This window comes from Coffea arabica, chromosome 3c, assembly GCF_036785885.1.
Source record: "Coffea arabica cultivar ET-39 chromosome 3c, Coffea Arabica ET-39 HiFi, whole genome shotgun sequence".
Taxonomy (NCBI): Eukaryota; Viridiplantae; Streptophyta; class Magnoliopsida; order Gentianales; family Rubiaceae; genus Coffea; species Coffea arabica.
The window spans coordinates 32,143,752-32,170,688 of record NC_092314.1 but is presented as its reverse complement, the minus strand read 5'-3'; the positions used below and the strand labels follow the sequence as shown (position 1 = coordinate 32,170,688).

General features: G+C 36.6%; 1 protein-coding gene and 1 long non-coding RNA gene across 7 annotated transcripts; one reads left to right on the top strand and one right to left on the bottom strand.

The window, feature by feature from the left end:
• Positions 1 to 26,478, top strand: LOC113734939 (histone-lysine N-methyltransferase ASHH1). 6 transcript variants are annotated; one of them, XM_072082546.1, is made up of 12 exons: positions 1 to 312; positions 551 to 596; positions 824 to 935; positions 6,318 to 6,382; positions 6,749 to 6,905; positions 8,828 to 8,914; positions 9,261 to 9,345; positions 9,419 to 9,512; positions 9,660 to 9,858; positions 20,931 to 20,965; positions 24,525 to 25,014; positions 26,024 to 26,478. In XM_072082546.1, exons 3-12 carry the CDS (start codon positions 900 to 902, stop codon positions 26,294 to 26,296), a joined length of 1,521 nt encoding a protein of 506 aa, XP_071938647.1. In that variant the 5' UTR covers positions 1 to 312; positions 551 to 596; positions 824 to 899; the 3' UTR covers positions 26,297 to 26,478. The 6 variants fall into 6 exon arrangements, with proteins under 6 accessions (XP_071938647.1, XP_071938646.1, XP_027117521.1 ...); XM_072082545.1 differs by having other exon boundaries at positions 773 to 935; XM_027261720.2 differs by lacking the exon at positions 824 to 935 and having other exon boundaries at positions 2 to 312.
• On the bottom strand, positions 13,520 to 13,751 carry LOC140037685 (uncharacterized). Its single transcript, XR_011841667.1, has 2 exons — positions 13,705 to 13,751; positions 13,520 to 13,603 (listed from the first exon to the last, which is right to left on the bottom strand). It is a non-coding gene; the product is annotated as an uncharacterized lncRNA (long non-coding RNA).
• Positions 26,479 to 26,937: the final 459 nt, after the last annotated feature.

The following is a 26,937-nucleotide window of genomic DNA, read 5'->3' as shown; positions in this document are numbered from 1 at the left end:
TTAAACAGCCCACCCGCCCTTGGGAAATTATCCATTTCCTTCTAGTCACTATTTTCCGATCACCAAACAGGGCCCAACACTACAAACACGCGCCAACTTAACTGAGAATTTCATCCTTTTTCTCTCTCATTTCAGTGTTCATATGTTGTCCGTCCGTCATCTACCTTGCCACCTTGCTTACAAATGGCAACCGTTTGCGGAAAAACCCCAACCCATAAGAAAGAAGAAAAAAAAGGAAAAATGCAAAACAACCGACTGAGCTTTTACTTCAGGAGCCATAAACCCTAGTCTCTGCTCTCACTGACTTCGAAGGTACCCCTTTCATATATATTTACATATAATTTTTTTTTTCATTTGATAATGGTTTGTTACTTTTTTAGCATAATTTGATTCATAATTCTTATGTAATGTAGCTTCGTCATACTTGAATAGCGGTACAATTATTGAGACCCGAGGGCATGTGTGTTTATGCGTGTCTTGTGTGTGTGCGCTTTTTTTTTTAGTTAGTTTTTTGGGGGTACTGAAATTGTTTAGATGTTTGATTTACCAGGTTAGCAAGCTGCTGATTGCCGTCTGAGGAAGCCATGGAACATTTGGTACGTTGGATATAGAGTTTGTAATCCTAGGGTGGAGAGTTAGACAGATTATGTGTTGATTATATATGTATCAATTCATGTGAAATTTTCATAATTTATTGGCAGTTTCTTTTGGTGTTCAAGCAATTGACTTCCTTTTTATTTGTTGTTTAAATTAAATTTTGATGGAATTTCAGACATTGGATAGTTTATATGGAGATATAACTTCTATTTGCACAATGGGCCAGATAGAACGCGTTGTTGAACTTGATTACTGGTTACATTTTCCCCTTCTCGTTGGGACAAATACATGCACGACAAGGAATGGGTGATTGGGTTCGTGGTTTGCAAAGATGTGAAGTACATACCTAAGTTGTTCTTTTATTATTTCCCTTGGTGCTTATTTGTTGGTAAAATGTGGTTGGTTAAAGTTAGAAGTTCGTTAATTCAATGGCTAGACTATCCTTGACATGGAAACATAGTGTGGGACCTACTTCAATATTTGGTCTAGATCGTTCCCTGCATGCATTGTCACTATGTATATTGGAATTTATGGTGCATTTTGCCTTTGCTGCTGTGGATTATCATGGGCTTAATTTACTGTTTTATTGATTTTGTGGAAAGGAGCTCGATGTGGTGTCTTGTTAACCATGATTTTATCTTCTTCGTCCAAACTCAGAGAAAAAATTTGATTGTATGCAAACTTAGAACCCAAAAAGTTTATGCTTTGTCAGATGTGCAATGGCTTTTCTGAATAGCAAGAATTTCTTGTCTACTAAAGATGATACATATTTACGATGGCTATCTCCTTGACGAAGTTTCATATTCCTCAAAAAACGCTGGTTCCCTGTTGTGTCTTTAAGCTATCGAATCTACTGCTTCAAAATTGGATTAGTAATCCATTTATTTCTTTAAAAGTGATATTTGGATAACTATAAAAAGAATTTCCATAACTGTCAGCAGAAATAGGAATGCAAATATTATAACTAAATTAAATCTTCTTGTACATTAATCTCGAAATTAGCTGTAGTATAGAGTGGATGGATGTTTTAGCTAAGTGTCCAATTGTTATGAGTTAGTTGAAATTCTTCTTATATATATTCATATCTTAAATTCCTGACAAGTTCACAAATTTTCAAGTTAGAAATCAAATTAGTCAGCTAATCATAACATTTTTTTGGGTGTGTAAATGTCAATTGTAACATTTATATCGGTTTAACAAGGAGAATGAACAGAAACTTACATGAGACAAGATGAACAGTGGCATGAAGCCCAATTGTTTGGAAACAAGATAAATTGTGATTGGTAATCAGATTGCAAATTTTAGGCTTGTTAGTTTTGGTTTTGAAATTTTGGGTATCATGGTTACTTTTACAACTTGAGCTTGTTTCCCTCTTACATGTCCATACCAAAGTAAATAAAGTTTTGCATTTTCTGGTGGACAACTCATTCTAATTTCATGTTTAAATGAAGGTAAACACGGTTAGTCTAGATCATCCTTTTGGAGCCTTGCTTCCATGCTAATTACTTTTAGCTATTCCAGTTTTAGATGATTGATAACATTTTCTTGTGAATTAAAAATCATCTTATAATGGGAATGGAATTTAATTTTGGGTTGTATTTTGAGGAAACTGACTAATTGATCAGCATGAAAGTTTTAGAAGATGAGCTGCCCACTTCCACAAGTATGATGAAGATAAAGAAGAGTATTCATGTTTGGAGAATCCTGTTGTTCCTAAACTTGCTTTTAACTTCTTTGACACCTATTTTTTAGTAACTGCAAACGGAAAGCATGGAATTAGGTTGTTTTGGATATTCTTTCATAGAATATCTAATGTGAATCCTAATTATGATATTTGCTTTGGGTTTCCTGGTACCTATCAATGATGCCATGCCAGTTGGATGTTTCTTGTGCTTGCTGCTGCTATTAATGCAGTGGAATTGAAAACTAAACTTTTTTCCTCCTAGAGAAGAAAACGTTTATTCACATGTCTTCATCTGTTTCTTTTGATTTCCCTTCTCAGAGAAAAAATTGTAGTCAAGTTTAGACAGCGCCTGTTGGAAATGAAGTTAGTGAATTAATTGTGTTCTCAAGAAAAGTTTCCCAGATAAAAAGCAGATGTGATCAAGGTGTAGTGAATCAAATGCCATGTGGGGTATTTTGAATAAGAAGCGGATGATCTAATATGAATAATGAACTGCCATCAGATAGGTAGCTGGTTTGAGGTTGAGTGTTGGTTTCTTTTTTTTTTTTTTTTAATATAAAAATCTGGGATAAGATTTTTGATATGTGTTTTAGTTGTCAAATTTTGTGAAATTTGACATCCATTAACATTTACAGGTTTGAAATCATTTTAGATTCTTTTCCAATCGTGAAATTAGTTACTTAAGATGCCCAAGATTTATGAACAGGGCAAGAAGGAAAGAATTCAATGGGGTTGCTGAATATCACCAATCTTTTATTTCTTCATGAGATGATGTCAACCATAGAAAGTAAATAGTCTACATAACTTTTTCAATTTTTCTTTAGGGCCTTTTAGAAAGCACAATCATTAACAGCTTTTAAACTTTTTTTCTTTTCGTCGGTCATTTTTTTCACTCAATGGTGCAAATGTTGACTGAATTGGATATTGTGTTTTCCTTGTTTTCCACATGTAGCCAAACAAACTGAATGTCATTTTAATGCCTTTTTTTTCTTTCTGAGAATCTAGACACTGCTGGGGACCTTGTCTTGGCCCTGGCTGGTCCCGATTTTAATACCTGTTGCTTTTGAGACAAATTAGACTAGTTCCTTAACTACAGGCCTTTAAACAGTAACATTTTTGCCTGTCATGCACATTATGTTTCTTCAAACTACTATAAGAGTAATTCTGCATGTCATTACAGTTGGGCTTGTGAATATTCTCTTGGCTAAAGCATTATTTTTTCTGCTTTATTTACTAAAATTGTTTGGTCTCAAGGTTAGCACTTCCGTCCTTGTATGCACTAGTTGTGCCATCTTAAGTCTCTGAAGTGGCTTCTGAATTTAACCTTGACTTATCTACCATAGTTATTAAAGGCGTGTCACAGAGGCACAGTAAGGGGCAAAATTTATGCACATGCTTCTGATATAGGAAATTGTAGGAAAGCTCGCATCCTTTGGGCTTGGGAGAAGGGGCGCAAGGCTCTTAGCCACACTCTTTTTGATTTTTCCTTTTTTTTGGTTGACTCTTTAATTTTAGAGTTGACTCATTGAGATGATTATTCGAAATCTTTAGAAGTTTCTTAATATTGTCCACTTTGATCATGTTGTTTTGGGTTGATGGTTCATTCTTTGTTGTGAGTATGATGGTGTGTTAAATATGTTTATGACTCTTACATGAACGTGCTTAGCGTTTTGGGGTTGGTTATTGATGCTTTATTTTCTGTGTTCTTATTGGTAATGATTGAATATTGCATATGATGTTGTGTTGTTTTTTTATTTGTTCATTTATTAGTTTTGGACACTGAATGTGAAAAAGCAAGTGCCGCGACTTAAGCCTAAGGTGCCGGGACCTTGGTCCTCAGATGCGCCTTGTGGTTCAAATAATTAATATCTCTAGAATTACATCAAAGAGGGGGGTGCCAGTGTCATTGATTTGATAGCGTCCATGTAGTCCATTTACGTTGCATTCTAGATATTAATTCAATATGTAAGGAAGCACTTATATGACCGCAAGTATTCGCATAGTGTATGATATAAAAATATAGGTGCAAGCATACATAGGTGTGTGATATAAAAATGTGTAGAAATATGTGTATGTATGTTATGTATGTATTGTTACTTGGGGGTAGATTTGTATTGTACAAATATGTGTATTGGTACTTGGGAGTAGATTTGTATTGGAAAGATAGGTAGTAAATGCCAAACCAAGTGGGTCAAGAAGCAATACTTGAAACGTATTTGTTTTCCAGTTATGTAATAGAAATGTTTCGATAGAATCTTTGGCAAAAACGCATATTCTCCTTATCCAGGACAAACTACTTGCCATATTGGACTTCACTCACTCTAATGCATTGGTATGTTTGCCCTCTTATTCCTCGTAGTGTGATTCAGCCACCTGCCCTGTCTTTTTCTTGGTTATTTGTGAAATTGATTCAGTCAAATAGTTTCTCTTTCACAGTGCCTGGGGGAAATTTTGCTACTCTTTCTCTGCTTTACCCGCAAAATTCATATTTTTCCTGCCTTTCCTAAGCAATGCTTCTTAATTTATGAGAGATTAGTGTACTTTTAGCTTTCTTAATGGAGAAACAAAATCTCAAGGAAATCTTTAGGGAAATTTACAGATCTCCTCCTTCAACTAGATCTAGGAAGCGTCGTAAGAAGGTCTCTTCTATTCTGAATTCTAGCATCTGCCTTTCTGCACATTTCATTTTAGAATAGTTTTTTTTTTCTTGATTTATGAGGATATGGCGCGTGATATACTTTAGTTCATTTATCATTTATTAGATTCATTAGGAATTGAACATTTTTTCTCAATTAACCATGCCCTCCTCTGACCCTTGGACTCAAGTGGATCTGCCGATGTGATGCAGAAGGAACGGCTTTAATTTTTGTATCTTCTCTTCTTTGTAAAACTCTGAGGGCACCTAATTTTGATGGTTACAAAAATTGAATTCTTAGAAATAGTTAATCTTGGAATTGGGAGTTGGAATTCATTCAAGATTTTAGGATGCTAGTGAACCTTGTCAAAGATAATCATGATTCTGCAATTTTGCTGACTAATTGCCAGATAGCCTTTTAGTTTTGGCTTAGAAAGAAATAGTTGGTGAATGTATGGGCCATTTAGAATAAAAATATTTCTTTCTTGGAAAAGGTAGGGCTAGTAAATTTGTTTCTTGACTTTTCTTCCTATGTAATAATACGGTTTATTTAGTATTTGTTTCCATAGTTCTGATGGGTATGTAAGGTTTTCTTTTCTAACAAATTAAGAACAAATTAAGAAATTCTCTTATTTTTTGTATATGTAAGAAAACAGTAACTAAAAGTATATGTAAGAAAACAGTACCTTTTTAGTTGATATACTGGCTCTTGTTTGGTGGATATTTTGTATGTCAAATTGAGTTTAAATTTTGCTCTTAAATTCCACAGTGCTGTTAGACGTTTTATTTCAAACCTTGTTGTGGTGTTATGTAATTTCCAGTTCGACTACTATGAGGTGTGAAGGTTACTGATAGAGAACAACATAAGGTCATTAAAGATATATTAAAGTTTAAGTAGTTTTCTAGCTTCAATTAGGTTTTGAGCCTTTATTGCTTATGTTAAAGATGTCGTAGATTTGCAGCATATATGACAGTTGGAATTACTGCACCGAAGGTGAACACAAAATTCTGCTCTTTTTTTCTTTTCTTTTTTTTTTTTAATTTCTAAAATTCTGCTGCTGTGTGAAAGTTTTGTCACACACAGATTGGTTGGTCGAAGCCATGTTTTGACTCTTGCTTGGTTGCTGCACTGTATCTTTTTGGAACCTCATCTACACCTTTTAAGCAAATTACTAGAAAAGTGCATCTATTACTTTTGTCTCATTAAATCTTTTTAGACTTCAAATAATTGTTTTCAATTGCATTTAAGGTCTTTTTGTTGTATAGCTCATGCCTTGAAGAAAAAGTTATGTCATGAGTAAGCCACTGATTAATGTCCTCCAATTTTGTGGTGATTGTTTATGATTTATAAAATCTAAATTGTCATATTTAAATGTTTAATAAGTGAATGTTGTCTTGTAGGTTAAACTTCCAGAGGGACTACCATCATTCTCCCATATTTACCATAATGATTTTGTTGGCCGAAAGTAAGATTTCATATTGTCTGTGCTCCTTGCTGAGTGATATTTGCTCTGTTGAACTGAGTGGTAAATTTATTGCTTGTCTACTCTTCTCCTTCTTATGGTATGTGATTTCTTGTATGGTTTTTACTTAGACTACAGAGACTTTGCTTCTGGAATTAGTTTTACTTCTGGACTTCTTGAATGGGCAAAATTAGGGATGCAAAGAAAACTCATTAAAGTTTCATTTTACCAATCCTAATTTTCAAACTAATGTAACTTCGCAAGCACGCACTGCTTGTCTTGAAGGATGGATAAATGTAATGATGTTTCTACTGCTTGTAATTAGTTGCCATGCAAATCACATCCTAAAGTACTGTCTTTTGCTCTCAGACCAAAGAAGATGAAGGATGATGATGTGGCCATTTGTTTCTGTAAATATGATCCCAATAACCCTGAAAGTGCTTGTGGAGAGGGGTGCTTGAATGTCATGACCAGCACAGAATGCACACCTGGGCACTGCCCATGTCAGGACCACTGCAAGAATCAGGTGAGTTCTACTGTTTATCTGTTGCGAAAATTTCCACAATGGGGACCGTAACCTTTGTCTCTGTTGTTTAGTGCAAAGAGAGATTTGGCATGAAAGGGAAACAGGACTGAGACTATAAATAATTGTTTAGCCCAAGATGATGATTGCTGCTATAGATATGCTACATGACTGATGATATGGCTTATGTGGGTCCAAACAAATTATTTTGTTGCCGACTCTGATTACATTTTAGTTCTCCAAGTTGACAGATCTCTGATGGGCATATGTCCCATGATTATGTGGAAGAGGACGTTGGATCTGTTGATCACTGAGTCCGAACTCTGATATAGGATGGACCCGTATTTTTGGTTGGTGTTGAACCTTTGCCCTCAAGCAACCATATTAGAAATAGCATTAGTAAACTTGCTTCTTGTACCTGGTAGGAAGCCATTTACTTGCATGGTAAATTTCTGAATAGCCCTTACCGTTTCTAAAGATCTCAAATTGACTCCCATGTAGTCACAATGAAGTCAGATGTATATGAATCCTACCACAATTCAGTCCCCCATTTATTTGGGTCATTTTTTCAGCATCTGTGGAGAAAGTATTTAGTACTCACAGTGGGGCAAAAAGTTATTTTGGTACCATGGAAATTACTGACTGATTACTGTGGAACTTCTATAGTTTACCTGAGTTGTAAACTTTGCAAATGAGGTTTAACTTGCAGAGTTTGGTATCGAGGATAATGGTTGCTGAAGAGTATGGGTCTGAATTTTGAGGATTGAGGATAAAGCTGTTACACTCGTGCGACATTATTTCCCTATATTAATCCTACCACAATTCAGTCTCCCATTTGTTTGGGTTATCTTTTCAGCATCTGTGGAGAAAGGATTTAGTACTCACAGTGGGGAAAAAAGTTGCTTTGGTACCATGGAAATGACTTGACTGATGACTGTGGAACTTCTACAGTTTACCTGATTTGTAAACTTTGCAAATGAGGTATAACATGCAGAGTTTGGTGTCGAGGATAATGGTTGTTGAAGAGTATGGGTCTGAATCTTGAGGATTGAGGATAAAGGTGTTATACTCATGTGACATTATTTCACTATATTATTCTGTTAATTGTGTAAGGGAGAGAGGAAGAGATCTCAGTGGGAAGTCTCTTAGGTGTATTGGAGTAGTGAGCTTGTTGTTTTGTGGTTTAAATTGCCAGTTCAGATTCCATTTGTTTGCTGATAAACATGAGAAAATGGCATCCAAATGCAATGAATTTCTAATTACCTGAGTTAAGGCCAAAATTTTCAAGGCTATTGGGTTCATCACATTTTGAGGTTGGAGTGAATGGCAAAAGTAGAAATTTTCTGCTGAGTTAAACCTTTATTGTGTATAAAAAAAAAAATAAATGCATCCGATTTTCTTGATTCCTACTTAAGAGAGCATAGACCTGATGAAATACCGAATGTATTTTTATAACCTTTGATATGCTCATTTGGCCTTTTTAGAGTTGCTCGTGGATACAATCGGCATTCTTTACTTGTAACAAATGCAGTGTTAGATGCTGCATTGTACACATCCAGTAACAGGTATCTTTTGGATTTATTAAAGAGGTAGAAAAAGGCAGCAGCCGCCTACAGATAATCTAATGTGCTTTTGATTTCCAGTGGGTTAGGTCAGTTTAAGTTGCTCACTTTGTTTGGTCAAATGAAGTTCTTTATAATTTCGCGAAGGAGAAGAAAATAACTGCTGATGTGAGTTGTAACTCTTGGTTATTTGGTTTTTTATCAGATAGAATACATGATACATGTATAGAACATAGAGACATGGGATCTTAACCAGAAGTTTGTGATGTATTAAGAACTTTTAGAATGTCATGCGATTTAGAATTTTATCCTGTATAGTTTTGTGGAGGATACATTAAGATTTGTTCTTTCAACTCTTGCCAGAGATTTCAAAATTGTGAATATGCCAAAACCAAGTTGTTCCAAACTGAAGGCCGTGGATGGGGTCTTTTAGCTGATGAAGATATCAAGGTAATCTGCTACACCTTTTTGCCTAATTCAATTGTTCAAATTTTCTTGTTTAAAAATAATCACATCAGTAAGAGACTAACATTGACATTGAGGAAAAGTTATACATTTATGTGCAACACGTAACAGTGTTGTATAGCAGTTTTATCCTCTTAGCACATATATGCTCTGGTAAAACTATATCAGCAATATTACAATTTAATGATGTTCTAGTTTAATGGAGATTAATTGCTACTTTTATTAACCTTTTGATTTCACCTTCAAGCATGCTATTTCTGTTGTTACTTGATACCACTTACACTCATGACATACTTTTATTGACCATTTTTCCTTGAAATTGTATGTTTAGGCTGGACAATTCATTATTGAATATTGTGGAGAGGTTATCTCATTGGAAGAAGCCAAGCATAGATCACAAAGTTATGAAGCACAAGGTGAATTAAAACTTTCTTCATACATGCTGTTATCTGCTCTGACTAACTGTACATTTTTGATGATTTGATGTAGGCCTTAAGGATGCATATATAATTTCTCTAAATTCTAATTATTTCATTGATGCTACAAAGAAGGGGAGCCTTGCCAGGTTTATAAATCATTCATGGTGAGTCTTTTAGATGTATTTGTGGATATAACCTGTCCATGTTAAATGTTTTTTTAGTTTCAAGTAACAATGTGGTTGAGATCTTGTGTCTTAACTCATCTGTGCATCTAGAAATGCAATTTATCCTTTTTACGCTGGAATTTGTAGCCTACCTAATTGTGAGACAAGGAAATGGACAGTGTTAGGGGAAACACGAGTGGGGATATTTGCAAAGGTAGATATATCATCTGGAACGGAGCTATCATACAATTACAACTTTGAGTGGTATGGTGGTGCCACTGTTCGCTGTCTGTGTGGGGCTGCTAACTGTTGTCTATTTCTGGGTGCAAAATCTCCGGGTTTCCAGGTGATACATTTTATGCAATTGCTTTATATGTTTGGAAAATTTACGGTTTTAATTTTGATTAGTGTTATTTTAGTTTATTAAAGTGTTATTTGCACTTTGTCGTACACAGTTGCACATGCTGATGTGCTAAACACTTAAATGGTTTTTTAAATCCCTTGAGAAGTAAATTCACAAAAACCCTGCTAGGTTCAGGGATCGATCCCTGGGCCTAGCATTTGGGGAATAGGAAGGGGTAGGGGAGGGGTGGGAGGGTAAAAAAAATATAATAATTAAAAAATTAAATTAAAAATATTCACGAAAACCTTCTCTTTTTGAGGGAGTAAGATGTTTTTGTGTTTGGCTATAAACTAAGGTCAACTCTGTAGAGGGAGGAGCTGAATTTAATCAAAATCAGTTATTTCCTGTGGAGTTTTTCTCATACTGTCAAGCAATACATGGATCAACTTTCCTGAATGAAGTAAGGCCGATGTCTATGATCTATATAATTTAGTTAATCAAAGATTCAAATGGTATTACAGTACTGCTATGAGTCATCATTGTTATCAACGTTGATGGCCTTGCATGGTTACCTAAGCAGCAAATTTCTTCTTGCACTTGGTTCTAGAAATTTGTGGCACTTCAGGTTTATTTACATATCTGTCATTGTTAGCCCCTTGTGAGTATTTCATATTGATCATCCATTAGCCATGCCTTGCTTATCAGTTTATGACTTTATGTTGAAAACTGAATTGTTCTGTTATCAATTTTGTTCTAGGCTCTGTACAACATTTATACAAATGGAATTTGACTTTTGTCAATTCCATGAAATCTGTAATCTCCTAAAAATTAGGAGCTAATTTATTCTATTCTAAAATATATTAGGAGTAAATTATTCTATCCTAAAATAGAGCAGAAATCATGGGATATACATAGAATTTATAGCTGTACAGAAGATATTCTAGATTTTCAACATTCCCCCTCAAGATGGCGAATAGATATTTTCCATTCCCATCTTGCATGTAATGTCTTCAAAGTTGGAAGTTGGCATTCCTTTAGTTAAGACATCTGCCAATTGATTATTTGATGCTACATATGGAGTGCAAATCATGTCACTGGCCAGCTTTTCTTTAATAAAATGTCTATCTACTTCAATGTGCTTTGTACGATCATGTTGCACTGGATTGTGTGCAATGTTGATGGCAGACTTGTTGTCGCAATAGAGTTTCATAGGTCCTTCCCACTTGATTTTAAGGTCATTAAGTATTATTTTGAGCCATAGCAATTCACAAACTCCATGAGCCATAGCTCCAAACTCTGCTTCAGCACTTGATCTTGCAACAATCGATTGCTTCTTACTCCTCCATGTCACTAGGTTCCCACCAAGAAATGTACAATATCCTGAAGTTGATCTACGATCTACAACAAAGCCTGCATAATCAGCATCAATATATGCCTCTATGAGCAATAAGTATATCAGTTTCCCAACCAACCGCTGATATCTTCCCTTATCTACTGTGCTATCATGCTTCTCTTCATTCAATCTCAAGTTAGGCTCAATGGGTGTGCTTGCTGCCTTGCATGCAAGATTGCCTGTTTCTTTAAGCAAGTCTAAGATATACTTTTGTTGGGAAACAAAGATGCCTTTACTTGAGTATGCCACCTCAATGCCTAAAAAATACTTCAGCCTCCCTAGTTCTTTAATTTCAAACTCCTTTGCTAAGCACTTTTTGAGTGTTTCTCTTTCAATTGGATCATTTCCGATGATGATGATATCATCTACATATACAAGTAGAGCTGTAACACCTTCTTTTGAATGTTTTATGAACGAGGTATGATCTCCTTGACTTTGTCTGTATTGCATTGCTAGCATCACTTTAGTAAATCTTCCGAACCAAGCCCTTGGCGATTGTTTTAATCCATATAAAGCTTTCCTTAACCTGCACACTCTCTTTTCAAAAAACATTTCATTGAAACCCGGTGGAGGTTCCATGTACACCTCTTCTAAATCCCCATGTAAGAATGCATTCTTAACATCAAATTGCTATAAACACCAACCAAAGTTAGCTGCTAAAGACAAAAGAACACGCACAGTATTCAATTTTGCAACGGGTGCAAAGGTCTCTTGGTAATCTATCCCATATGTCTGTGTATATCCTTTTGCGACCAACCGAGCTTTATGCCTTTCTAATGGACCAACCGAGCTTTATGCCTTTCTAATGAACCATCAGCTCTATATTTCAAAGTAAACAGCCATTTACACCCCACTGTTTTCTTTTTTTTAGGCAGGTTTACAATTTTCCAAGTCTTATTTCTCTCTAGGGCATTCATCTCCTCTTTCATAGCTTGTAACCAGTTCTTATTTCTAAGTGCCTCTTGTAGTGTTTGTGAGATTGAAATGGAGTTGATGGTGGTAAGAAAAGTTTTATGTTGTGGAGAGAGTCTATGCAAAGACACAAAATTTGAGATTGGATGCTTAGTGCATTCTCATGTTCCTTTTCGAATAGCAATAGGCAGGTCTAAATCATTAAATTCACAAGGAGCAGAGTCAGATTGAACACACAAAGGAACAGAATTTTTAGTACCTGATTGTGGTTCAGATTCTTGGATTTGCACAGGTTCAGAAATGAAAGAGAAGAAGCAAGAGAGGAAGATATTTTGGGATAACATTTCTTCACCCCTCTTGTGAGTAGTACAACTGACATATATATACAAGATTGAAATAATCTAGATCCTAAAATCAAGCTATCAAGATCCTAAAATTAAGCTAGAATAATTAGCTATCTACTTCCTATAATTAAACTAGGATAATCAGGCTAATAATCAGGCTATCTAATCCCTATAATTGATGTATAATATATCACACATATCTAGATATATTCAACACTCCCCCTCAAGCTGGAGCAAACAAATCATATGCACCAAGCTTGCCACATATATATTCTATACGAGGACCTCTTAGGGACTTGGTAAGAAAATCTGCAAGTTGATCACTTGAATTAACGAAACCCGTCTCAATAACTTTGGAGATCAATTTTTCTCTAACAAAATGGCAATCAACTTCAATGTGCTTAGTCCTCTCATGAAAGACTGGATTGGAGGCAATGTGGAGTGCAGCTTGATTATCACAAATCAACTTCATTGGGTCACTTGTCCTCAAATTCAACTCATTGAGCAATTGTTTAAGCCATATTAGCTCACATGTAGCCATAGCCATGGCTCGATACTCAGCCTCAGCACTGGATCTAGCAACCACATCTTGTTTTTTACTTTTCCAAGATATTAAGTTGCCACCAACCAGAATACAATAGCCTGTGGTAGAACGACGATCAATAGGTGATCCTGCCCAATCTGCATCAGTGTAACCAATTACTTGCATGTTTCCTTTATCAGTATACAACAATCCTTGGCCAGGTGCTCCTTTTATATATTTGAGAATGCGGAGAGCTGCATTCCAATGAGTATCACACGGGGAATCTAAAAACTGCCTGATCACTGAGACAGAAAAAGATATGTCAGGACGTGTTACTGTAAGATAGTTCAACCGTCCCACAAGCCTACGATACTTTCCAGGATCCTTAAGTGGCTCCCCCTGTCCTGGAAATAATTTAATATTGGGATCCATTGGAGTTTCGACAGGCTTAGCATTTGACATGCCTGCTTCCTCCAAAATGTCCAATGCATATTTTCGTTGGCAAATAACAACACCTTCTTTGGATTGGGCAACTTCGATACCCAAGAAATAACGAAGCTTGCCCAAATCTTTCGTCTGGAAATGGCCAAAAAGGTGGTTCTTTAACTGAGCAATTCCCTCATGATCCTGTCCAGTGATAATAATATCATCGACATAAACGACAAGATAAATGCTACCTTTTGATGGAGAATGACGATAAAACACTGAATGATCAGCCTCACTACGGATCATGCCATATTTTTGGACAACATCACGAAAGCGTCCAAATCAGGCCCGAGGAGATTGTTTGAGACCATAGAGTGCATGTTTTAGTCGACAAACCATTCCACTAGACTTCTCCTGAATAACAAAACCAGGTGGTTGATCCATATAAACTTCCTCCTGCAATGCACCATGAAGGAATGCATTCTTGATGTCTAACTGGTGCAAAGGCCAATGATGAACAGCAGAAAGAGATAAGATGAGACGAACAGAAGACATCTTGGCTACTGGAGAAAAGGTATCAGTATAATCCAGACCAAAAATTTGAGTATAACCCTTAGCTACTAGACGAGCTTTAAGACGATCAATTTGACCATCCGGACCAACTTTAACAGTATAAATCCAACGACAACCAACAGTTGATTTACCAGGTGGGAGTGGGACCAGCTCCCAAGTGGAATTGGAGTGAAGAGCAGCCATTTCATCTATCATTGCCTGACGCCACCCAGAGTGGGACATAGCCTCACCTATAGTTTTAGGAACAGACATGGACGACAAAGAGGACAAAAAGGCATAATAGGATGAAGACGCGCTGATAATTGAGACAAGTATAGCTGGGACATTGATTGCGAGTAGAACGAATACCTTTGCGGACAGCAATGGGTGGGCTGGCTGGAGAGGAGATCGTGGTAGGTGACGAACTTGGAATAGTTCGTGAGGCATCAGGGACATCAGCAGATTCTCCAACACCATTATCTGGAACTGTAGTAGGATAATTCCTTACATTGCGTCTCTGGTAAGTGAGCAATGGTGGTGATGCGAGTGAAGGTAAGGACTCTTTAGGAGGCTGACTAATGTCAGTGTCATGAGTAAGAGGAACAAAATGAGTAGAAACAGGAATATCCTCCGTGATTGTAGAATGCTCAGATTTGTTAAGCTGAAAGAAAGGAGTAGACTCAAAGAACGTAACATCTGCAGAGATGATGTATCGTCTAAGATCAGGAGAAAAACATTTGTATCCTTTTTGTGTTCGAGAGTACCCCAAAAATACACATTTGACAGCACGTGAAGACAGCTTATCTTTTCCAGGAGTGAAATCATGTACAAAACATGTACAGCCAAATGTACAAGGGGAAATAGAAAATAGTGGAGCATTAGGATATACAAAAGAGCAAGGAACTTGATCCTTAAGGACAGATGATGGCATGCGATTAATCAAATAACATGCAGTGAGAATGGCATCCCCCCAAAAGCGTAACGGAACATTTGCATGAAGAAGTAAAGTACGTGCCGTTTCAACCAAATGTCTATTTTTCCTTTCAGCAATCCCGTTTTGTTGTGAGGTGTGAGAACATGATGATTGATGAATGATCCCTTTAGACTCCATAAAGGACTTGAAAGAGGTAGAGAAATACTCATGTGCATTATCACTACGTAAGATTTTTATGGAAACACCAAATTGTGTTTGAATTTCAGAGACAAAACTTTGAAAAATAGAAAACACTTCAGATCTATTCTTCATAAGAAACACCCAAGTACAACGAGAATAATTATCAATGAAAGTGACAAAATACTGAAAACCTAAAGTAGAAATAACACGACTCGGTCCCCAAATATCAGTATGGACCAAAGAAAATAGAGATTCAGCTCTACTATTAGCCCTTTTCGGAAAATGACTACGAGTGTGTTTTCCAAGCTGACATGATGCACACTCTAAGGAAGACATAGTAATAGATGGCACCATCTTTCGAAACTTATTTAAACTTGGATGACCCAAACGACTATGGATTAGCAGAGGATCATCTACGGCAGAACAAGATACTGGTGTTGGTAAAGACAGATAGTAAAGTCCCTGAGACTCACGCCCTGTGCCAATCGTCCGCCCCGTACCTCGATCCTGTAAAATTACAGATTCCTCATCAAATGTAACTAAGCAGTTAAGAGAACAACACAAACGACAAACAGATACTAAACTAAAAGGACAATTGGGTATAAAAAGAACAGAATCGAGAGGCACAGAAGGTAGAGGGTTAGCCTTGCCAATCCCTTTAGCTTGGGTTTGTGAGCCATCAGCAAGAGTAATATTGGGTAGAGAAGTAGAACTATAGAGTGAAGAGAAAAGTTGTGGATTACCAGAAATATGATCTGTGGCAGCAGAATCTAAAACCCATGGGCCAAGAGATGGAGATTGAGAGACACATGCGCTAACATTACTAGTGTGTACAACTGAGGCAGTAGGTGTGGAAGACTGTTTGGCTGTAAACCATTTCACAAAATCTTCATACTCGGGCTTGAAAGTTGGTTCTGAACTTGCGCAAGGTTCGGATTGAACAATATTCGCCACTTGTTGGGGAGGACGTCCATGCAAGAGCCAACACCGATCTTCTGTGTGGCCAACCTTTTTACAATAGTCACAGTAGGGTCGATTTTTGTTACCATTATAACCACCTCGACCACGGCCACGTCCACGACCTCCTCTTTGGTTGGATTGAGATGCCAAAGCTGATGAATCAACAACGATAGTCTCCGAAGATGATTTTGATTCATCCGGGAGCCGTAACAGCCATGAAAAAGCTTGAGACAAAGTAGGAATTGTGGGGCTAGCAAGAATCTGATCACGAATGGTGGAATATTTTGCAGGTAATCCAAAGAGAGCCAAAAGCATAAAAAATGTACCTTGCTGAGAGAGTTGTTCCTGCTGAGTTGCAGCAGGGGGTAGCAACTCATTGAAATCGGAAAGGACCCCTTGAATTCTGCCTAAGTAAGAACTCATAGGCATATCAAGTTTTCGAGGTGCAATGAGACTCATCAAATCAGAACAAACGGCATAAACATGAGATATATCATTAGTGTATAATGCTTTGGCCTGCTCCCAAACACTAAAGCAAGTCTTATGTGGACGAAAAAATTTGCTTTAGTGAAGAATCAATGGTCTGCCAAAGCATGCTACACAATTGAGCATCGATTCGCTCCCACTTGGATGGATCAGTCATAGTATCATCAGGTTTAGTAGCAAGATGATCTCTATATCCTTGTCCCATAAACCATAGCTCAACGTCAGCAGCCCAAGTAGAGTAGTTACTGCCTTTTAGTTTTTCGGTAGTAATAATAGTAGAACCAGTAATAGATGGATTGGCCATGAGAGGAGTTGTGGATTTAGATGTAGATGTTATAGATGTATCGGATGTAGACATAATGATATTGGGTTAAAGAAAATCACCTGGTAAAATCACCGGGTGGGATGATTAGAAAACGAATTTCTTTTTCTCACTTGCTCTGATACCATGAAAGAGAAGAAGCAAGAGAGGAAGATATTTTGGGATAACATTTCTTCACCCCTCTTGTGAGTAGTACAACTGACATATATATACAAGATTGAAATAATCTAGATCCTAAAATCAAGCTATCAAGATCCTAAAATTAAGCTAGAATAATTAGCTATCTACTTCCTATAATTAAACTAGGATAATCAGGCTAATAATCAGGCTATCTAATCCCTATAATTGATGTATAATATATCACACATATCTAGATATATTCAACAAGAAATATGAACTTTCTTCCTTGAGTAGACCTTGAGTGGTGTAGTTGGATTTAAACCAGTTTTTCTCTCAGCTCCAAGATCAGGTTCAATTTCTTTATTGGCATGTTCAACTTCAAATTCAGGTTTAGGTTCACTGCTAGCATGTTCTCCTTTGGAATTTGGTGTATGGTCAGGTTTGAAAGACTTCAAGTTTAGTGTAGGACTTTGAAAATCAAGGAGAAATTCCTTTTCTTCCCAAGAACTCCCCCCCTGGAGATGAGGATTGTTACTTTGAGAGTAAGGTTCATTTTCAACAAATGTGACATCTATGGAGGTAAAAAAATTTTTTGAAGGTAGATGATAACACTTGTATCCTTTCTTTGTATTTGAGTATCCCACAAAAATACATTTTAAAGCTCTTGGATCAAGTTTTCCTCTTTGGTGTGCATGAATATGTACAAAAGCAACACAACCAAACACTTTTGGTGACAATGTGCAAGAGACATTAAAATCAGGGTAAAAAACAGAAAGAGCAGCAATGGGACTCTGATTATTTAGCACTTTGAAAGGTACTCTATTCATCAAATGTGCAGCCGTTAAAACAGCCTCCCCCCAAAAGGTTTTTGGAACTTTATGTTGAAACAAAACTGCTCGAGTCACATTGAGTAAATATCTATTTTTCTGTTCAGCAATCCCATTTTGTTGGGTTGTGTCTACACAAGATGACTCATGTATTATACCCTCTTTTTGGAAAAAAGATGAGAGAATTTGATTAAAATAGTCTCTTGCATTGTCAGATCTTACTTTTTTAATCAAACTTCCGAATTGTGTACAAATCATTTTATGAAACATTGGAAAAATACTGCTTACTTCTGATTTTTCTTTCATAAGAAATAACCACGTAGTTCTAGTACAATCATCAATGAATGTGACAAACCATTTTGCTCCAGAAATACTAGAAACTCTACAAGGCCCCCAAATATCAGTATGTATCAAAGAGAAAGGTCTAGTAGATCTTGTATTACTCAATGGAAATGATAGTCTATGATGTTTAGCAATTTCACACGTATCACAATGAAAACTACTAACATCTTCATTCTTAAAAAATGAAGGAAACATGCTTTTAAGTAAAATAAAAGATGGATGACCAAGACGGAAATGATGATGCCAAATTTCAGATTTATTATTTGAGGAGCAGGTGAGGGATAACTGATTATTGTTCTTCTTGTTGCCACTCATTTCCTCAAGGTAATAAAGCCCGTCATTCACCTTAGCAAGTCTAATCGTCCTCCCTGTAACCAAATCCTGAAAAATACAATGAGTTGAATAGAAAGTTACTTTACAGTTGAGATCTTTGGTAATTTGATGGATGGATATGAGATTAGAGGACAATTTTGGGACATGCAACACATTATTTAGGGACAAAGAATTTGATAGATTTACTGTCCCTTGGCCTACAACAGATATAGGAGATCCATCTGCAACAGTAATTTTTTTATTTTCAGGACATGGGTTGTATGTTCTAAATATGATTGGGCTGTGAGTCATATGGTCAGTAGCTCCTGAGTCGATAACCCAAGAGCCTAAAGAAGACATGCTTGAGGTACTTAAAGCATAAAAGTTAAGGTACTTACCTGATTGAGCCAATGAACACATACTGGAGGACTTTTCAAGGGAATTTAGGAGGTTTCTTAGCTTTTCGATTTCTTCTTTCTTGAATTCTCCCATACCAGCCTGGTTGGATATTTCTTGGGTTTGGTCTTCTCCATCAATTAAGTGGGCTTTTCCTCCTTTGAATCCTCCTTTACGACTAAGGACTTGTTCCTTCCCATGGCGTTTGAAGCAATCATCTCGCGCATGGCGTGGTTTTTTGCAGTATGTGCACCAAATTATGTCTGTATTTGACTCTGTACGGCCATTACCTATCTTTGCTTCCTGATTTTTTGACTTTGTAGAAATCATTGCCGAGCCTTCTAATGTTTTAGACTCCAACATGACTTCTCGCCTATTCTCTTCAGCTCGGATCACTGATAGTGTCTCATTCAGAGATGATAATCTTTCCTTCTCCAATATCTAGACTCTGACCTGATCAAATTCCACATTCAGACCTGCAAAGAAGTCATAAACTCTATCCTTTTCGATAAAGTTTTTCAAGGTGGCTGCATCTTCACTACACAACATCTGAACACACCGATATTGGACCAGTTCCTGCCATAGATTTTGCAGAAGATTGGCATATTGAGTAACAGAAAGGTTGCCTTGTTTAGTGGCTGAGATCTTTGTTTTGATCTCATAGATTAGGGCAGCATCTCCTGCCTTTGAATAGGTCTGTCGAATAGTAGTCCATATATCTTTAGCTGTTGGTAGGAACATGCAAGTATCGCTTATTTCAGGTAACATGGAGTTCCACAGCCATGACATGACCATAGAATCCTCTTCGTCCCAAGCAACGAATTTAGGATCTCCCTTTTTCGGTCTAGTTCCAAGCAAGTGGCTGATTTTGCCCTTTCCTTTGAGAAATGTTTGAACAAATTGTGACCACTTCAAATAGTTTTTTCCGTTGAGCCTGTAGGCTGTCGGGATACTCTGCAAATCCCCTGTTTGTGGAATATTTGAGGTCTCTTCTAATTTGGTATTGGAGTTGATTTTTGATGTTTCAGTTTCAGACATGTTGGAGGTTTCAAAGAAAATTTGGCAATGAAGGCCTAATGAAAAAATCAGCAATGAAGGCTTGAAATTGCACTTGGCAATAAAGACTTGAAAAGAAGAAAGCACTCAGCAATGAAGGCTGACAAGAAGAGATCCCAAGAGCAAAAGCTCTAACACCATGAATAAAAAGAAAACTGAATTGTTCTGTTATCAATTTTTGTTCTAGGCTTTGTACAACATTTATACGAATGGAATTTGACTTTTGTCAATTCCATGAAATCTGTAATCTCCTAAAAATTAGGAGCTAATTTATTCGATTCTAAAATATATTAGGAGTAAATTATTCTATCCTAAAATAGAGCAGAAATCATGGGATATACATAGAATTTATAACTGTACAGAAAAGATATTCTAGATTTTCAACATATGTTCTTTGAGAAAAAAATTTTACTCGAAACGAAAACATGGAGGGGAAGTTTTTAATTATTAAACAGTACAATGTTCCACTGATTTCCTGATTAGGCTGGCTGTGCTGAAATTGAGGGATTATAATACAGGACTATTGAGGAAGCAAACATGTCGAGACTGGAGTAGTTGAAACCATCTAAATAAAATCTAAAAGAAACTGTAAACATGTTACTAGAATTCTGACTGCTTTGGCTTTTATGAAGTAATAACGTCACATGTATTGAAAAAGAAAAAGATCCTAACTCAGTTGCGCTTCCATTTTTAATATGAAGACCATATTCCATCCTTGTCTATTTCCTTCTGAGAAATGCTTACAAAGTTCTTAGTCTCTGCAGGCTTTCCTTTTAGCTAGTCAATCTCGAGATGCTTCAAATTATAGATTAACTTGATTCAACATTAATTGGATTGGTTGTTTTTTATCTGAAACCTGGTTGCTTTTTGAAATTCATTACTTTCATCCTCTATTTCCTTTTGACGTGTTATCTACTTATCAGACCAAAGTTTTAGTCATATCAAACCTTTCGTGTTTTGCTCATTTGCTGTTGTCTCATCATGTTGCAGGCATATAACCATGTGTGGGAAGAGGGAGATGACAGGTAATTGTTTTCTCTGCATGCTGTAGATTTGCTCTTCAACATGGGAAATTACCTTTGCCTTCTCAGTCATTGGATTTGTTGTATGATGAGAACATTTGGTGATTGTTAATTAGCTGATGTCCACTTACTCAGGGAGATTTGAATGGTTAGTAACAGAACTTTTGTACCTCAGGGCAACTACAAAGTGTCTGTGCCCTTTAGAAATTCTACTGTTTGAGATTTTTTGGGAATTAGTTCCCAGACAAATTGAATTTTTATATATAGCGTAAGGACGAATTACTTAAGCCATCAGACCTCACATCAAAGCATTTTAAGTGACTAAAAATAAGAAATCCTCCCAACAGCAACAGATTCTAAGTACATCTTACAGCCTCACTGCTGCTGGGCCGGCCTTGTCTTCCAGATCCACACCCCAAAATTTGGACAATGGGCTATGACTTAGTCAAATGCTTTACCAAGTTGCTGCTGTGCAAATCTGTGCTTTGCAATCTCTCTCTCTCTCTCTCTCTCTTTCATCCGCTTATTTTTTCAGTGGCAAGTAGAATCCAATGCTTCACCAGAATTCTTACTTCTTGTTCTCTTATACACGTCTTATGAAGTTACAAGCTTTTGTTCTTAGATTCGATGCTTTTGCATTTGCCTGTTCTCAGGAATAGGATGGTGATTATGATTATTGCAGTGGTAATTGTCTTCAAGTATCTTTTCTTCAATTAATTGCTAAGAAAAGGGTTGAACTGTGTAAATACTCACTCAGATAGAAGCTACCTGTAGTTGTTCAGATACATACAGTCCAAATACAAATCATTTGGATATGGAGATGGGTCTTCTTATTTCAGATTTGTCAGATAATATGACTCTGTTTGATTGTTATTGAATATGGATCTGGATCTGCCTCTCTATCTGATATTTATCCGATTGTTTGGAGCCTTATATTATTCAATGATTAGCTTTGATATAGTTCAAAACTCTTGGAAGTATGTTTGGCAACAGTGCATGCCTGTGCCTTTTATCATTTGGGTTATCTTAGCATCTTGATTTGCAGGTAGTTGCTCTTTTCCCTCTGGCAATCAAAATGCTAGTTTAATATCACCTAATAGGGGTTGATTGACCTCAATATATGGGTTTTCAATCAAATTTGAACAATTTGAAATGTTTTAATTTGACTTATGGTAAAATGGAGGTCTATATTAGTATTGTTGATTTCAAAGTTGATACCAACACTACCAACATTGCAATCTACTTCTCCATGTGCTGGCCAACTGAGGTCGAGCTGGATAGGAGGGAGAATTATTTGACAGATGTCGAGAAGAGGAGTAACAAGTGGTGGCGAAAGTAGAAGAAAAGAAGATGGAGCCAAGGTGAAGAAAAGAAGAAGAAAGGGAGAGGTAGATGCAACCGTCTGGTGAAGAAGCTGTGGGGTGTTGTCTGTTTTAGTCTTACAGTTGAGGTTACTGACCTTGACCATGAAGTCCAGATCTCTGATCCTGACTTTAAAAATTGAGAGCACTAGCCTTCAGTTTCAATTGATCTATTCCTGCTGCATGAATCACAGACCAGCTTGTGGACATCAGTGTCACTTCCAATTGGTGTCTGTTTTAGTCTTACAGTTGAGGTTACTGACCTTGACCATGAAGTCCAGATCTCTGATCCTGACTTTAAAAATTGAGAGCACTAACCTTCACTTTCACAGACCAAGATCGTGGACATCAATGTCGACTTTGAAGTTGAGATTACTAATACCAAATTACCATATTTCAGGGATTTATTTTAGTGCATTGATATCTGTTTAACGTTGGTATTCAGGTCAATCACTAGTCTTCTACTGGAGTTATTCTGCTAATATAAAAGAGAGCCACATATCAAAAAAGCTTAGTCCGATGATGGCCTCTAGTGTTGCTCTATTCACTTAGTAGTTGTGACAATCTTGATTAACAATTGTTATTAGCAGTTGACCATCATTAGGTGCTCTAGTCTGGTTGAATGAATAGTTGACACATGGGACTATTTATTATTGTTATTTGAGAAAGATGGATCTGCGGCAGTAATTGATGAATTGATTTCGGCTTATTAGTTAGAATTTTTAAGCATAAAATCTGAAAGATATGTGAATATAAATCTTGGAACCTGTTATTTTTCCTGTATTCATTTGTAACTTTGATTTAGTTACTTTGGGTGTCAATCATTCGTTAAGGGCAGTAACTTTTCTTTCATACTGCAGTTTTCACCAGTTTTTCCAGCCCTACTTTAAAAAAGCTTCCTTGTGTTACTCTGCATGGATTGCAATCACTTTTTGAAGTTAATTAGCATGGTGGAGGGATATGCTTTTACTTGGACTGTGGCGTTAAATTTTTTTTCTGCAATGTCAAAGAATATAAGAATATGAAACATTTTCATGCGGTGGTTTTTTATTCTAAGAGCAGAACTGATTAAAAAATTTCAGGAGCAGAGATTGATTTTGAAGGATAAATGAAGTTATATTCAGAAAATTGGGTAAAGGGAAACCTAGAAATCATTCCTAGGGTTACTGGGAATCTGGCCTGCTAAAGTAAAGAATCACTTCTTACTTTGGCATCACATCGAGTCTGGAATTGAATGTTATTCTGCCAAAAGTCCTGAAATGAACTGCATCTTCTTGTCTAGAAGATTAAATTGTATTTGACCACCTGCAGTAATTTTAGCTTGGCCACGCAATTCAAAGAGCTTTCCAACTGAGTATTTGACTAGAAGAGTCCTTATCGTGCAGATGAACTTCAAACAAGATGAACCAAATCCTTCTAGTCATATACTTCCAAATCAAATCTGTATGTTTACTCAGATGTCTAGAAGTTTAGTTGAGAGAACAGTTTGGCTGGCTGATGTACAGCTTTTGGTTTTGGCTGATTTAGTCAATGAAATTTCACTCTAGTAATTAAAAAAAAAAAAAAGAAGAATTCCAACAGGTACTTTTGCCTTTCTGAAGAGCCGATATTTCGCCAGGTCTCAAAATGAGTGATTGTTTGGAGGTCGAGTATGGTTTTGCCATTGTTTGCCAGTTGCTTTTGCTTTCTTGTTCACAGTCACTATTTAATTTTGTCTTTTACCAGCAGAATCTCATAAACAGCATGATTATACTGTTTGTTGCGGATGCCTCATAATCCATCTTTTTCTTTTTTGTCAATCTATCAGTACACTTGGTGCCGAAATGTTTGCAGAGAGTTAATCTGCACAAAAAATGCCAGCTAATTGAAATTGTTTTGTCCACAATGATCATCTCTGATTGTTGTATGCTTTTGTATCTTGTTAAGCAGTTGTAAAAGGTTCTAAAATTAGTAGGTTAGATGGTGCCATTCAAGGCTTCTTACTTCAGAACTGAAGTGCTTGTTTTTTTCTCAATTCTGTGTGCCGGTTTGAGTTGCATAATTGGATATTTTGCTCTGGTCTTGAAACTACTACTGGCACTGTACAATGTACTTTATGCTTTACAATTGCCTTTCTGTGACAACTGAAGTCAGGAATTTTTCCTCTGTAACAGTCATTTTGGTTTTTGGATATGATATATAATGTTGCTGTTTCTATGCAGGTACAGAGTTGAGGAGGTTCCCCTTTATGACTCTGCTGAAGATGAGCCCTTTCCACGCATCCCTGAAACCATTAGCCCTTTCAAATTTGAATCTTTAGATGGTCTGGAAGCTGATTACTCTCAGAAATTGGAAGTTGGTGATGTGTTTGGACAAGAGTTGGATTCTTCTAATACTGTCAAGCTGCACAATTCAGTTCAAGTTGGCGGCACGACAACGAATACCGAGAAAGCGGAAGTCTTGGAGAGCGGAAAATCGAAGGAAGAAGACATGCAACAGGCCTTTTATCAGACAAGTGCAGTCTTATCTGGACTTCGAAGTAATACTGCTTCTCAGAATTTCAATGTCGGATCAGGTTCGTCTCCAAAAAAGAGATCACAGCGTTTACCCAAGCAAAAGAAAAGATCTACTGGGGGAAAGCAATCCAATACAAAAAATATTGCTGTTCTGTTTCCATCAAAGGAAGCACAGGAAGAAGTGCGCAAATATGAGGTACAAATATTCTTTCTCAGAGCTTCTGCGAGCCTTGCAATATTCCCCGTATCTGTACCTGTTGCTAGCTTATCTCTCCCTCTCTCTCTGTGCACACATTGGCGTCCTATGCGTATGTCATATAATTGAACCTTGTCTTGTTTTAGTCCGAGATAATCATGTGAATTGTGTGGCGCATGGTGGTGTTCCAGCATTTTGTTCTCACACACACACACACACTCTCTCTCTCCCTCTCTCAAACAGAATGACAGGCACTTGGGCATCCTGTCAGTTTGTAAGCTTGTCTTGTTTTACTACAGGACAATCATGTAAATTGTATGGCACATGGTGGTATTTCAGTATCTTGTATTGTAGCTGATGCTGCATTTAATGTTGATCTTTTTAGTGCAGTAAACATGCTTGCTGTTGAGTGAAACGTTTTGTAAGTAGTGTGGAAGTTTATTACTATAACAAGGAATGAAAATAATGCTTATTTAGAATGTTTTGGACTATTCCATCTGATTGATTCTTTGTTGTGTTTTGAAGGTACTGTCAAGCATATGAGTTAGTCTTTTACCATCACTAAAGAAGGGGAGATATTTGTAGTTTTTTGTGTTTAAGCTTAATTCTGGTATTGCTTTTTGAGGATTCTCTCTGGTTCATATATTTGTGTGAATTCTTGAAGCAACTGCACTCTTCTTCTTGTTCGTTTTGTTTCTTTTCTTTTTGGGATTAGCCCACTTTCTTTTCTCAATTTGTTTGGTTGATGCTTCCTTGAAATGTGACTCTTATCGTCTAGACATATAAGTAATTTGTCTTTATCATCACAGCAACTGATTAAACTTTTATTATGTTTGCTAAAACCTATTTTCTGAATCTTCCACCAATTATCCTTTCTAGTGCTCATGCTTGTCTAAATTGTAGAATCATTTGCATTGATATTCTTTTTCCTTTTGGTTTCTGTTCTAATGCTTTATCCTGATTCTCAAATAATCCCTTGTCACAGCTACCATATTTTTATGATTTTCAGGAAATGAAGAACCAAGCTGCTGCCAATCTCAAATCCGTATATGATGAAATACGTCCTGCCATCGAAAAGCATGAGAGGGACGGCCAGGACAATGTTCCTCCTAGTGTAGGAACGAAGTGGGTTGGTGCACACTGCGCAAAATATAAAGCTGATCTTAACTTTAGTGCTTCTGTTATAAAGAACTTTCTGGATATTGCTCAAAAGGGTGGTAGCGGATCAAAGGCTGGTACCGGACCCAAGGCTTCGGGAAGTGGAGACCCTCCGAAAGAATGAAGCATTATTGTGCAGGTGTTAAAGAATGTATTGGAAACAAATATAAATTTATGAAAAGAAAAGGTCCATTAGGGATTTGAATTCTGTAATATTTTTAAGTATTTTGAAGTTTGAGTTGAGAACTTGGTTATTTAACTTGAAATAATGTTGCTATAGATTTTCCAAGTTTAGTTTGCTTAGCATTCCTTCTGTTGGCTTGGAGTCATTTTGTTGGTACTTTCTTATGTTATCTACTCTCTGGTCAATGCGATAAGTAACTGGGCATAATTGGCACCCAATGTCAAATATTCGACTCACAGTTCCAGCCATTGAAAAAATTTGATCTGTCATTGGTTTTTGATAGCAACTCGGCCTAAGGTGACTTAGTCGTGGTTAAGACTCATGGAATTTCACTGGTTGGGCCGGTCACAAAGAAAATTGAAAATCTAATTGACATCGTTTATGGTGTCACATTTATATAATTATTTTGAATAATGAAAATATCTTACAAAATACCTATAGTCTATAGATATATCATGATCGGTTTCATTTCTCCAAAATTAATTTTATAAATTATAATCAATTTACAAATACAATAAATGGTAAATCAACACCAAGTGATTAATAAGAACTTTTATTACCATAACCACAAAGCTTTATGT

Excerpts from the sequence above, each read along its gene's own strand:
- LOC113734939 (XM_072082544.1), top strand. The coding sequence starts at position 4,837 with ATGGAGAAACAAAATCTCAAGGAAATCTTTAGGGAAATTTACAGATCT. Across the intron at positions 6,383-6,748 it reads AATGATTTTGTTGGCCGAAA|ACCAAAGAAGATGAAGGATG; the intron begins GTAAGATTTCAT and ends TTTTGCTCTCAG. Across the intron at positions 8,915-9,260 it reads TAGCTGATGAAGATATCAAG|GCTGGACAATTCATTATTGA; the intron begins GTAATCTGCTAC and ends TTGTATGTTTAG.